Source organism: Tamandua tetradactyla, chromosome 24 (genome assembly GCF_023851605.1).
Source record: "Tamandua tetradactyla isolate mTamTet1 chromosome 24, mTamTet1.pri, whole genome shotgun sequence".
Lineage (NCBI taxonomy): Eukaryota > Metazoa > Chordata > Mammalia > Pilosa > Myrmecophagidae > Tamandua > Tamandua tetradactyla.
The window spans coordinates 13222977-13236923 of NC_135350.1; the positions used below are offsets into that span (position 1 = coordinate 13222977).

The 13947-nt window shown below is 40.6% G+C and overlaps 1 protein-coding gene and 1 non-coding gene across 9 annotated transcripts; one reads left to right on the forward strand and one right to left on the reverse strand.

Annotated features, from left to right (window-relative positions):
- Window positions 1-111: 111 nt before the first annotated feature.
- CASP6 (caspase 6) lies at window positions 112-13947 on the forward strand. Of its 8 annotated transcripts, none has more exons than XM_077142572.1 (8): window positions 112-301; window positions 1230-1325; window positions 6919-6961; window positions 7514-7660; window positions 8021-8097; window positions 9223-9398; window positions 11719-11878; window positions 12504-13947. In XM_077142572.1, exons 3-8 carry the CDS (start codon window positions 6933-6935, stop codon window positions 12740-12742), a joined length of 828 nt encoding a protein of 275 aa, XP_076998687.1. In that variant the 5' UTR covers window positions 112-301; window positions 1230-1325; window positions 6919-6932; the 3' UTR covers window positions 12743-13947. The 8 variants fall into 8 exon arrangements, with proteins under 8 accessions (XP_076998687.1, XP_076998681.1, XP_076998685.1 ...); XM_077142570.1 differs by lacking the exon at window positions 1230-1325 and adding an exon at window positions 5679-5763 and having other exon boundaries at window positions 201-301; XM_077142569.1 differs by lacking the exons at window positions 112-301; window positions 1230-1325 and adding exons at window positions 423-480; window positions 5679-5763.
- Window positions 2497-2576, reverse strand: TRNAG-ACC (transfer RNA glycine (anticodon ACC)). The gene has a single exon. It is a non-coding gene; the product is annotated as a tRNA-Gly (tRNA).

Consider the following 13947-nt stretch of genomic DNA (forward strand, 5'->3'; position numbering starts at 1 on the left):
ACTTTTGGTGATGCGGGGATCGGGCTCGCCCTGGCTCACCGCAGGTGCTGAGATTGCTTAGGGCCTCCTACACTGGGGCCGTGGTTGATCCAGGGGTGGCAACTTGCATTTCCCCGAGGCGGGGTTACTGTCTCCAAACGCCAAGGTAGACGAGATTGCGTCACCTCTCCCGGTCCCCTGGGCTCTGGCACCCGCGAGCTCCGGAGAGATTTACCACGGCGGGAAGCACTGCCTGGGGACCCTGCAGACCCGCGGCGAGGGACGGCGGCTGTGCGGCACCAGACCCAGCTCGCGGTGGCCGGTAGGACAGCGCGGGAAGAAGCGGCGGGAGTGAGCCCAAGGCGCGGGGGCGGAGGCGGCGGAGGAAGGGGCGGGGGCTGCGCGCCCCTGCTTTCAGGAAGCTGCGCTGCCCAAGGCGGCCGGCTGCGTGTCCTGCGGCGATGAGCTCGGCGGTGCGGCTCCTCGGGGCCTGGCCTGCAGGTTGCGGGGCTGGGGGGGGGGGGGGCGCGGGGAGGGGGCGCGGGAGCAGGCCGGCGCGCGGATGGACGGGAGCGAGAAGGTGGCGCTCTCTGAGGGAAGCGCTCAGTCCGGGGAGGTGGAATTTAACTTTCCGGTCCAGAGAAACAATTCGGAAGCTCGATCTCCGCCTTCGTGCGGTCCCGGGTAGCGGCGCCCGGCGACGGTCGCTGGGGCATGGCGCTGCCGCCTTTGTTCTCCGGGAGCAGAGCTGTTTCCAGGAGTCAGGGCCATTTAAACTAAAGGGCTGTCCTGGTCGATCCTTGCGCCCTCCCGCGCCGGGTCATATGAAAGGTCGACTTTTGGAGGTTGTGTCTTGTTTCCTTTTACCACTTGTAAGTAAAGAGTAAAGAGTAGTAGTTATACAAAGTAATAAGGAAGGCGTAAGTAGCTTCCCGGAGTGCATGGGTTTCCCGAGTCTTAAACTGGAGGCAAGAGCCAGGCCTTGGTGAAATATATGGCTCGAATATACCGTGTCCTGCGTCCAGGAAACTTGCAAATGTTTGTCCTTTGGAATTAAAACCACAATAACATTATCTCTACAAAATAATCAAGTTACTTTAGAACGTTCACTTTAAACATTCTTCCTATCACTTAATTATATTACTGGTAAAGTTTGGACAACTTAAGCATGAGCATAGGAAAGGGTTGAAACGCTAACAGTCTATTACAAAGTGCTTTTACTTCAGAGGATTTTATTCTTTGCTGCTCAGAACAAGCCTTGTTGCGGAAGCAAGTAGTAGATGTCACCCTGGTCTTTAGGACGGGCAGTGCAGCGCCCGTGGCCCCTTCCAGCTTTGGAACAACGGGTGAGGACTGGAAAGCCAGGGCAGTCGCTTCCGCCATTCTTTTTTTTTTTTCTTCACTAGCCTGCTCCCTTCCTTTTCCTGCACCCCCTACCCCTTTCCAGTGTATGCTCCAGGCTTGACATAGATTATTAAATACAGGGTTTGTTTAAACATATAGTTGATAGGGAATATGGGTCCGTTTTCATAGATAATGCAGTGAATGAAGACGGTGATAGTAAATACCAAATAATTTTGGGGAAATGAACATTTAGTTTAGAAAGGTAGCTGGATTCCCTCCCACTGGTTGCAGGGGGTAAAGCAGAGACACTGGAATCTACAGGCCCTCCTGGCTTTCAGTCCTAACTCCATTGCACTGATCTTGGACAAGCCTGGCCCTCTTTTTACCATTCCTGTCTCCTGGGGGTTGTGAAATTGAGTGAGATAAAGTATCTAAAGTGCCAAACCATCAAAGCAAGGTAGTTGGTAAAATTATTTGGAGCAATTATTGCAATGCAGTTGTGTTTATTAAAGTGCATCCTTTTTGAAGTGCATCCTTTTTGAAAGTTTGTCTCCTTGGTTCATATAGCTCAGGGTGGCCACAGCAGTTGTCAGGATGTACAGTTTTTCCTAGGAACTGTGGATAAAGTTTATCAAATCTAGGGCATTACAGGAACTTAAATTCTTAAGTCTGTCCCCATGACTTTCTGTTCTGATCCAACATTTGCTTAGAATGACAGCTGAACCTGGTTCTAACTAGTGCTGCAGGATGCAGGGTGCACATTTATGTTAGAATTTTAGAACATTAACACTAAAAGAGTTCCTGCCTCACTTTGCAGAAGAGGAACTTGAAATTCAGTTAGGTCTCAATGAGTCACGCTAGGGCAGGCCAGAATCTAACCTCTAGAGTGTCTTTCTACATCCATGGTGTTTAGGAAAAAAACAAAACTAAACTGAAAAAAAAAATCCTCACTGAGATTGCCATATCTGTGTAAATTTGTAATGGAATCTCATTTTAAACAAATTGTCTTTAGCAGCTAGCTTAAAATTTGCTAGTTATTACTAGATCTGCAGGCGTTGACTCAGCAGAGTGCACTATTTGCAACAACTCATACTCACAATTTAAATTACAGCTAGCCAAGAATTGTGAAGCTCCTTTGTGATTATGAAAAACTGGAGCTTTGTTTTTTTGGCACGGGCAGGTACCGGGAGTTGAACCCGGGTCTCTGGCATGGTAGGCCAGAACTCTACCTGCTGAGCTATCATGGCCCGCCCAAAACTGGAGCTTTTAAAGGCCCAACCTCCAGTGCTTTCACATTCTAGGACTTGACTAGCCATTTGGCAAAGCGCCCATCAGGCACACTTTGAACCCGTGTGAGGCTCAGCAACCAATGTACAAAAGCCGGAGGTTGTGAGCTTACTGGGTCTGCTGCCATTTTCTCAGCCAAGGAACTCTGAGCTTCCCATGGAGTGCTGAAGATTTCTTGGAGCTGAGGGGATAGTTGGCTTTCAGCCATATAGATATAATGTGTTTAGTTTGAAGTTATTCTACTTTATAGCAGAATTGTCTTAAGTATAAGGAGGTAGATCTTGAACTTCTTTTGAAAAAGGAAGGAATATAAATACATATAATGTCTCCGTAGAACAGTATAGTGGAGTAGGAAGTATGTGATCTCCCAGGCACGGGGAGATTCATGAGCTTTCTCCTTAAGTGGCAGTTGTAGTTGCCTCTGGAGGAAACCTTGGGAAAGTAAGGAGGACATACTAGGGAGAGACTGTGCTTGGCTCTCAAACTTTTCGTGTGAGCAAAAATCGCATTGTCAAAGATGCAGATTGTCACCCCTCCCTGAGAATTCTGATTCAGTTAGTTTGTACTGGAGTCCAGGAATCTGTATTTTCATCCTCATGCCAGGAATTCTGCTACATAAGGTTGAAAAAAATGGATTTAGGGCCTGTTGGACAAGGAGATGCCTTAGTGGACATGTTGGATCTCATAGTTTGGACACATTCCAGGAGGAAAAGACTGCAAGTAACTGGCTAAAAAGGAGATGAGCTGAATCCCCCGCCTCACCCTCACTCCCAGGGTATATTTTTGCCAGGGACAAGTGAAGGTAAAACAGTCAGGTGTCAGTGGGAGACTCTGTGGCGAGAGGAGGAACGGAATCAGAATCCTTGCTTAGGAGGCAGTGATAAGAATCCATGCTTAAGGGTCATGGTTCCTTCACAGGCCTCAACCAAGGAGTGCGTCTTGCTATACTATTAATATTTCTGTTTATTCATTCTTTCCTCTCTCCATTTTAAGTCGTGTAAAATCAGATTGATGAGTTGATGGGCTTTTATTAAAGAAGATGCTAAGATGCTAGACTCGTTGCACTGTTCAGTATAGAAGTCGGCCACATACAGCACTGCTAATTTAAATGAGTTAATATTAAATGAAATGAAAAATTTAGTTCCTCGGTTGCAATAGCCACATTTCAAGTGTTCAAGAGCCACATGTGGTTAGTGGCTACCACATTGGATAGTACAGATACAAAACATTTCCATCATTGCAGAAAGTTCATTGTACAGCAGTGCTTTAGAGAATGGAGAGGGGCTTCCGTGAAAACTTCCAGAGGGTGAGAAACAGAGGGTTCATTATGGAGTTATAAATGCAGCTGTGTCATACAGAAGGTCCAAAATCCATCATCTGCCTTTGCCTCTATCCCATCCTTTCCACCACTCAAATGTCTACCTTTTCAAGGTAGCCATGATATTTCAGTTCTCCTGTGATACTTAATCTCTTCTCTGTTTCAAAGAATATTTGCAAATAAATTTTTTGTGTGTGTAACAAAGCAATTTGTATTTCATTTGAGCTCCATAATCATAAGACTTTATTATAGGCATATTTTGCATTGAATGAATTTGTATAATTTTTTTCTTTATGAAGATTTATCTTTACTAGATTGTTTGCGATTTGGGATATAAGAGTTGGGGATGAGAAAGAATTGAGCTATTAATTTATAATACTTTTGTTGATTTGTCAAGCAATTTATTTTCCATTCCCCTTAGCCCTTTTCTTCATATACCTCAATTAAAAATATATTTTCTTTAATATACTTTATTTTTTAGAGCAATTGTAGGTATAGAGAGAAGTTACACAGAAAGTACTGAGTTTCTATATACTCCTTCTCCCAATATTAGGTTTTAAAATCAGAATGTAATGTTACAGATAAAGTGTGACCCTTTTTAGAAAAGAAAGAAATGAAGGCACTAGTGAACTATTAAAAGTATTCAACTCTTGGTGGCATAGTGTGAGTGATTTGAGGTCATTTAATTTTCTGCTTAATTGACGTGTACTACTTCTTTAAAAACTATTTTTTGTTGTGGCATCATATGCATAAAAATAATTTTAACCATTTTTAAGTGAAATACTGTGACATTATGTACTGTTCTAGTTTGCAAGCTGTCAGAATGCAATATACCAGAAATGGAACGGCTTTTAAAAAGGGGAATTGGATGGTACGATGGTGACTCAATGGCAGAATTCTCACCTGCCATGCCAGAGACCTGGGTTCGATTTCTGGTGCCTGCCTGTGCAAAAAAAAAAAAAAAAAAAATTAAAAAAAGGGGAATTTATCAAGTTGCAAGTTCACATGTTCTAAGGCTGTGAAAATGTCCAAATTAAAGAAAGCCTATAGAAATTTCCAATTTAAGGCATTCGGAAAGATCCCTCGGTTCAAGAAGGCCGATGTTATTCAGGGTTTCTCTTTCCACTGGAAAGGCACATGGTGAACATGGCAATATCTCCTAGATTTTTCTCCAGGCTTCTTGCTTCATGAAGTTCCCCTGGTATTTTACTTCTTCATCTCCAAAGGTCTCTGGCTATGTAGGCTCTCATGGTTTCGTGGCTCCAAACCTTTTCTCAAAATGGTTCCCTCTTGAAGGGCTCCAGTAAGCAACCCCACCTTGAGTGGGTAGAGACACACGTCAATGGAAACCATCTGTGCTGGTTTGAAAGGATGTATGCCCCCTAGAAAAGCCATGTTTTAATCTAAATCCAGTTTTGTAAAGGCAGAATAATCCTTATTCAATACTGTATGTTTGAATCTGTAATTACATCATCTCCTTGGAGATGTAACCCAATTGAGAGTGGCTGTTAAGCTGGATTGGGGGAAGTGTGTCTCCACCCATTCGGGTGGGTCTTGATTAGTTTCTGAAGTCCTATAAAAGGGGAACATTTTGGAGAATGAGAGAGATTCGAGAGAGCAGAGAATGCTGCAGCACCACGAAGCAGATGGTCCACGAGCCAGTGTCCTTTGGAGATGAAGAAGGGAAACACTTCCCACTTCATGAAACCGGAATAGCAGATGACGCTGTGTTCACCATGTTCCCTTCCAGCTGAGAGAGAAGCCCTGACTGTGTTCGCCATGTGCCTTCTCACTTGAAAGGAAACCCTGAACTTCATCGGCCTTCTTGAACCAAGGTATCTTTCCCTGGATGGATGCCTTTGATTGGACGTTTCTGTAGACTTGTTTTAATTGGGACATTTTTTCGGCCTTAGAACTGTAAACTAGCAACTTATTAAATTCCCCTTTTTAAAAGCCATTCTGTTTCTGGTATATTGCATTCCAGCAGCTAGCAAATTAGAACACCATCTAATCCAAAGTTATCACTCATAATTGAGTGGGTCACATCACCATGGAAACAATCAAAAAGCTCCCATCCAGTAATACTGAATGAGGATTAAAGGACATGGCTTTTCTGGGGTCCATAAATTCAAACTGACACAAGTACATTGACAATATTGTGCAGTTTTCATCACTATCTAGTTCCAGAACATTTTCAACATCCTAATGGGAACGTGCCCATTAAAACAATAACTTTCCATTTCTCCCTTGCAACCACTATTCTGCTTTCTGCCTATATGAATTTGCTTATTCAGAGAATTTCATATAAGTGAACTCATAACAGTATTTGACCTTTTGTGTCTGTCTTATTTCACACAACGTGATGTCTTCAGGTTTCATCCATGTTGCAGCATATATCAGCGCTTCGTTTCTTTTTGTGGCTGAGTGATATTCTGTTGTCTGGTTATACCACGTTTTGTTTACCCATTCATCTGTTAGACACTTGGGTTGCTTCTACCTGTTGACTGTTGTGAACAATGCAGTTATGGATATCAATCAACAAGAATCTGTCCCAGTTCTTTTGGGTCTATACCAATAAGTAGGATTGCCTGGTCATATGATAGGTCTAAGTTTCATTTACTGAGGAACTGCCAAACTTTTTCACAACAGCTGCCCCATTTTATAGTCCCAGCAATTGTGAGGGTTCCTATTTCTCCCTGTCAATACTTTCTGGATTTTTTGTTTGTTTAATAATACCTGTCCTTGTGGGTGTGAAGTGTTTGATTATAGTTTTAAGAGCAGTTGTAGGTTTACAGGCAATCATACAGAAAGTAGAGTTCTCATATACCACCCCCCTGCAGGCAATTTTTCCTATTATTAACCTTTTTCATTAGTTTGGGTGTCAGTCTTTAAACTCCCCAAAACAAAAGGGTTTTAGAGTTCCTGCTATGTTTTTACTTCCGTAAATCAGAAAGTAAAAGAATTAACAAAACTCAATTTTGTTTTAATAGGTGAGGAAGAAAACATGACAGAAACAGATGCCTTTTATAAAAGGTAAAAAATGTGCGCTTTCTAATAAAGGTCTTTCTCTGGTGGTAATAGCAGACGGTCATGATTAACCTGTGGGAAACAAAGCAAGAGTGAGACATGAGACCTAGAGAGTAGAACTGAATATGTCCAGTTTTTGCATTTTGGGGGTTGATTTGTAGATATTCAGGTTAGTTGCTGCCTCATGTTGTCTAAGGACTTGGAGTGATGCTCAGAATATTTAACAGTTGGTATGGTGTAGGCCCTAGAGTTGGAGCTGGCTTGTAGGGTGGTTCTTGGTTGCAGGGACCAGGGGCACAGGCAGAGACTGGGAGGGTTTGAGGGTAGGTGCTCAGGACAGCAGCTGTTTATCAACTGGAACAGAAGTATTTCTAGGACTTTCCCTACCAGAATGGCCTCAAGGCTTTCTCAGTGCATACCAAAGGCCTGTGAGCCTGGCAGAGGAGAAGGGAGGAAGCAGCAGACTTCTGTCTACTCTGTACATTGACCTTGGACTCTGAGGAGCTTGTGATTTGATAAGACTGGAAGTGATTGTTTTTTAAAATTTTTCGTTAACAGTGAAATGTTTGATCCAGGAGAAAAGTACAAAATGGACCACAGGAGGAGAGGAATTGCTTTAATCTTCAATCATGAGAGGTTTTTCTGGCACTTAACACTGCCAGAAAGGCGGGGCACCAGTACAGACAGAGACAGTCTCAAACGCAGGTAGTCATTTTATCTATGTGTTGAGAAGATAAGATGTTTAAATGTTAACAGAATTACTTATCAAACTGTTAGCACTGACAAGATAGCAGAGCATTTGAGGATGGGCCTCATGTGGACCTGACTTCTTTCTCCCTTGCCCCATTCTATTAAATGTTAGCAGGTTTTGCATTGTTGCTAAAATATTGTAGTGCTCTCATGATTAAATCCTTTGCTTACTGTGGGTAATCAAGGTAAACCATCATTATTTGTTTTTTTCTTTCTCTCCCCTAAAATAAAGTAAATTCATACATCATAAAGATGTGTGGGTATTTGATAGAGTTGTAAAGCTCATAAGCTAATACTAATTTAATATGTCACCAGGCTTTCAGATCTAGGATTTGAAGTGAAATGCTTTGACAATCTTAAAGCTGAAGAACTCATGCTCAAAATTCATGAGGGTAGGTAGTTTTCCTATTAAGTTCATCTTCCTCTGATGGGATTGAGTACTTTAATTATCCTACCTGTAGAAACAACTAAAAATAGTTCACTCTGTTGCACAAAAATCTTGTGAATTAATTCAGCACAGGTTATAGGTTATGTTTGTGCATCTCTGTTTTATTCAACAGATTTAGAGACCCTTGCAAAATATTGTTCCTACAAAGTTTACATTTAGCTTATTGTTCGTTATAGTCTACTACCCTAGAAATGACTGGAATTATGTTTTCATTTAGCATTGCGTGTTTAAAATGCAAGTACTACAGAAGCTGAGCAGTCTGTAGGCTCCGTACCCCTCCATATCCCCACTTCTTACTGACTTCGAAATAGTGTTGATTTACATATACTGTCTTAACTTTCACAGCAACATCGTGTAGTAGGTACTATAATTATAATGCAATTTATGTTTATCATAATAATTACTTCATGGCATAGATTTTCGAGTCCTTTGCCAATAGACTATTATGATATTTGCATAATTATTTTAGACTTTCTTCAGAGTGCCTTTAATCTGTACATCATTTTCAATTTAACTGGCTGCTTTCCAAGTTTTCTACTTTGCTCATAAGCTTTGGAGTCTACCGCATGCCTTGATAGTCTTTTGGAAACTTTTATGTGTTGTAATATAGTTGGGGTGCAGCAAAACATGCGGGGACTGCTGAGTAGTAGTTTCAGGGTCTTGTAATTTCTGCTCTAAGAGGCTCTCTCCTGGTTCAAAGAAACTTTAGTTTATTGCCACAGTGACCTGCATGTTGAAGGGGAAATCCTATGGCGATCCTTTTATGTGTTCCATGTTCATCACTCAGTTTTAGAAAAGTAAATGAAATTTGGCCACTTTATTACTTTGAACTCTAGTAATTTTGATTTCTAGACATCCAAACAGTGTGGTGTAAATTTTCCTGTTTGATTAAAGACTAAAATAAGTTGGGTTTCATTACAGATATTTTGCAGTTATAATAAATTTTCCTCCTTCCCCCAATCATTTGTATGTGACTTTATTCTAGTATTAGTAATTGAATTTTTTAATATGTAGTTGTTCACAAACATCTTATTTTCATTTCTATATGGACTTTGGGGGAACTTTGTAGTGTCAGCCTCTAGCCACGCAGATGCCGACTGCTTTGTATGTGTATTCCTGAGCCATGGCGAAGGCAATCACGTCTACGCATATGACGCTAAAATTGAAATTCAGACGTTGACTGGCTTGTTCAAAGGAGACAAGTGTCAGAGCCTGGTTGGAAAACCCAAGATATTTATCATTCAGGTAAGATTGGTTATGTTATTGTCTTAATTATAAAATAGCCCTTGGTTCTGTACTTGTAATTATAAAGGACTGAAGCAATTTTAAAAGTAACTTTCTCCAGTAATTGGAAAGACCCTGTTTGAATCCTGGCCAACCACAGTCACACTCTGAACTGTTAGTAGTTAATGCTCTCTTAATACTCTTGGGATCTTCATTACAACAAAACAGAACTTTATTACATTTGAGGTGAGTCATGAAATAACCAGGGTGCTGTAATCTCCAGTTAAGCCTGGTGTCAAGGTAGAGTCACAGGAGAAGATACTATGTGCTGAATGAATAGTGCTTTGCAAAAGGCAGCCTGGGGCTGCCACGGTGGCTCAGCAGGTGGAGTTCTCACCTGCCATGCCAAGACCCAGGTGATTCCTGGTGCCTGCCGTGCAAAAAAAAAAACAAAAAACAAAAAACAAAACAAAAAAAAACAGGCAGCCTGTTGGTATTAAGCTTCTTGATTCCTTGTGAGTTTGGGAGTGTGTGAGCCAATGGGAGGAATGCAGGATAGAGAGGTCTACTCCTAGCTTTGCTTTATCACATTCACATTTTCCCTTAAACCAAGATGCTGTTCCTCACCCCTGACAGTGGTATTATGGATAAAAATATATTTTTTTTAGCTTGAAAAACATCACTTGGCACATCAATAGATTTGGAACAAAAGTAATAACTAATGTGCTGCGATCCTGTGTATCCGTGACTGTCATGCCATCTGTTAACTGCAGTTCCTGAAACTACACGATACCACGTTTCGTATCCTATCATAAAGCCTTGGGGAGGGGCGCAAGGCTGTGTGAGCGTAGGAGAATTTAGGGGTGATTGGCAAGTTTTTGGTTTGGACGACTATATTGGGGTATTTGTGGGACATGCACTTGGAGGAACTGATCTAGAATCCACGACAGGAGGCCTGGGCTGAAGAAATAAATTTGGGAGTATCTGAGTGGTAGTTGAAACCACTGGAGTAGGTGAGGTAAATATGTTTACATGTGGAGTATAGTCTTGACAAATGAGCATAAATCAAGACTGAGGTACAGCAAGGAAGAAGCTGAGGAGGAGGGATACTGCAGCGGATGGTCCAGAGAAGGAGGAAGATCAGAAAAGAGTAATGCAAATGAGTATTTGATGGAAAAAGGAATAGCCAACACTGTCAAACACAAGAGAACTGGAAATGATGAATGAGCTGCGATGGAAGATAGCCAAAAAGGAGGGACATGTTTTGGCAAGTTACCTTATCTCTCTATGGGGCAGTAATAGCAACTGCCTCTTAGTTGCTGTGAAGAGAAAACAGCCTGATAAATGAAAAACACAGAACAATGCCTGGCAAATGGTAAGCCCTCAGTAAAGGGTAGCTCTTATTCTTATTGCAATTGATTTGGCCAGTGATTTCATCAAATTACAGGAGCTCTCAATTGTATTTGGCAAAGACAGTGGAAAATAAGGTTTACAAATAAGCCCAATAATACTAAATAAGATTAAAGGTTCCCTGTAAAAAATGGGGTATTAGGGATCTCCTATTTATTTAATGTTTGAAATCACTTGGGATTTCTCTTTTCTTTTGAAGTTTGTAATTCTTTAATTAAGGAAATCAATCAGAATTGATTGATGTATTTATAATACTACAACGAAATCTTATTAAGTAATTTAAGAGTAGAAATTAACATTAGTGTCTGTATGAGTCCATAGATAAGAACCTGAGACCTCTCTTTAAAGTAGGAGCGAATGGAGGAGGGTACAGAAGTAGATGTCTTCTCAGGTCAAGCCGTCTTTTTGACCTTTAACAATTTACTGCAGCAACCAGGCAAACAAAATCCAATCTGGAAACATCTTACCTGATTAAATAGAAACACTTACTGTAAATACTGTAGATTTCAAAAAAGAGAGTGACTCTTGGTGCTATGGGAGTGGTTCATCCATAGGAAAACCACAGAGACTTGTACCTCCTCTACATTATTGCTTTTTTCTTAAATTTGATTTTGTTTTTTTTGCATGGGCAGGCACCAGGAATTGTACCTGGGTCCCTGGCATGGCAGGCAAGAACTCTGCCACTGAGCCACCGTGGCCCGCCCTCTGCATTATTTTTTAACCAACATAATTTGGTGTGTAGTTGGAGATGCCGATTTTTTTTTAACATTAAATAAAAAACACATAAATAAGGAAGCAACTGTGTCAGCTTTAGTCCCCTCTAAACCTGAATGCATTGTTTTTTAAGTAGAATGTGGCTCCTGTTGTGAATTGTCCATTCACTGTAAACATTAAGGCAGAGGAGGTCGTTTATTTCCTCCTTGTCTTGCAGGCCTGTCGGGGAAACCAGCACGATGTGCCAGTCATTCCTTTGGATGTAGTGGACCATCAGACAGACCAGCTGGACGTCAATGTAACCGAGGTGGATGCAGCCTCAGTTTACACACTGCCTGCTGGAGCAGACTTCCTTATGTGTTACTCTGTTGCAGAAGGTGTGCTGATGTTAATGCAAGCATATAATTGGCTGTCTTGGCTAAGTTCCTAAGTTTCGTTTTCCATTAATTTGGGTCAGATCTTCCTGTTGGGACATGGTGATTTGGTCTTGAGACTCACAGGCTTAGAATGGATTTCTCTGATCACACGGCATGGTGATAAATGGAGGTGTAAAATACCTTGTAGAAAAATCATCCCTGAGAACTATGTTAAGTAAAGCAGTAAATCTGATTATATTAAATATCAGCAGCCTGTTGTCAGTTACTGATGATGATATAGCATTGTGGTGACATTCATAGGGGGCTTTGCTGAAAAATATTGTCATGAGTTTCCTTTGCTCTTAGAATATATAATTTTTTGTTTTACTTCTAATAATCTCTTGTCTCTCAAAACCATCTCCTGGCTACCATCTTGGGCAGTTGTAGGAAATGGGGAGATGACATCCCTTTTCCCGCATGAAATAGGTGATGGTTAGAGAACAGTTTAAAAAGCATGTCATGGATGCGTCTTAGTCTTCTCTGGGGATTTTTGAGAGCGTATACTTCTGCAGCTGAATTATAAAAGGTGTTGTTCAGTGACGGTAGAGAACTTAAGTGGGCTTTTTCCTCCTCTTTTCTTTTTTAGGCTATTATTCTCACCGGGAAACAGTAAATGGCTCATGGTACATTCAAGATTTGTGCGAGATGTTGGGAAAATACGGCTCCTCCTTGGAGTTCACAGAACTCCTTACTCTGGTGAACAGGAAAGTTTCTCAGCGCCGAGTGGACTTTTGCAAAGACCCAAGTGCAATTGGAAAGAAGCAGGTTCCCTGCTTTGCGTCAATGCTCACTAAAAAGCTGCATTTCTTTCCAAAATCTAAATAATAGGGTCTGTTTTGTTTTTGCATCTGTATTCAAAATATATTTTCCTTCTTTTTCTACAAATAAGTATCACTAGACTGAAGCTTATAGTCCAGCAGTATAAAATGTTTTAAGATTCAATGTCCAGCAGAGAACTACTTTTTTTTTAATAGTTCATATTGGACATGATAAAAGGATTTGATATATGGAGAGATAAAAACCTCAGGGAATTAGCATAAATAAAACTCTACAAGCATTGGTAATATTTGATTTTTATAGTAAACTGCAAGGTTACCCAAAATACCTGGCTGATTTAACTGTGTTTTGTGACAGTTTAAAATTAAAGTTTATTTTATAATGTTTTTAAAGGTTTTTGAAACTTAGCAATCAGATAATTGTCTTCCCTTGATAAAATATTTGGAGCTCATGTTTTATTAAATTTTTCAAATTCACATTCTTATTCATTTGTGTAATTACTAGACTTATTTTACTTGGTCATATAAATGTTTAATAATTCTACATATGATTGATCACATTTGGTATAGAACTTTAACGCCTACTTAAAAAACTCAGCCTTCAAGAACCACTATATGACATTCTGAAGATGAACTATAAAATGTAATTCTTAGCCGATACAGGTCAAACAACTGCAGTATTTGTTTCTGTCAACATCTTCCATGTGAAGTTCCTATACATTGTTTGGTAGTCAGCAGTCCCACTCACAGCCCATCGTGTTAATGGAATAATAGATGGTACTTTAAAAATTCAATTCTTGTTAATATGATATATTAAATTTAGTGATATTGTTAATAATCCTCCTGAGGCTAAAGATGTTTAAATGTTCAGACTTTGATCATTGTAACCTGTGATTTACTGGTCAAAAGCAATAGTTTGTATAGGTTGTTTCAATTTCACTTCAAAGAGTATCAGTGTATACTTTATGGTGAGTGGGACATGTAACCCTTCTTTGTAGTCATGGCAGGGCATTCACTGACGGCTGAACATTATATCCTCTCCTTAATCCTCACCCATACCAGTGAAGATGCCATGAAGACAGATATTGCCGTCTTCCCAGGCTCTACTTTCAAGAGCTGATGACTTCAGAAATGCTTTTCAGTTCACTGAACGAACGTTTGCCTGGCTCTCTAAGCAGAGATTATACAATTCTAGTTACCTCAGAGAAATTAGCTGATGTTATTTGAAAAACTCTAATAATAATTTTTTTAAAA

Excerpts from the sequence above, each read along its gene's own strand:
- CASP6 (XM_077142564.1), top strand. The coding sequence starts at position 441 with ATGAGCTCGGCGGTGCGGCTCCTCGGGGCCTGGCCTGCAG. Across the intron at positions 1,326-6,918 it reads TTCCAGCTTTGGAACAACGG|GTGAGGAAGAAAACATGACA; the intron begins GTGAGGACTGGA and ends TTGTTTTAATAG. Across the intron at positions 9,399-11,718 it reads CCAAGATATTTATCATTCAG|GCCTGTCGGGGAAACCAGCA; the intron begins GTAAGATTGGTT and ends CTTGTCTTGCAG.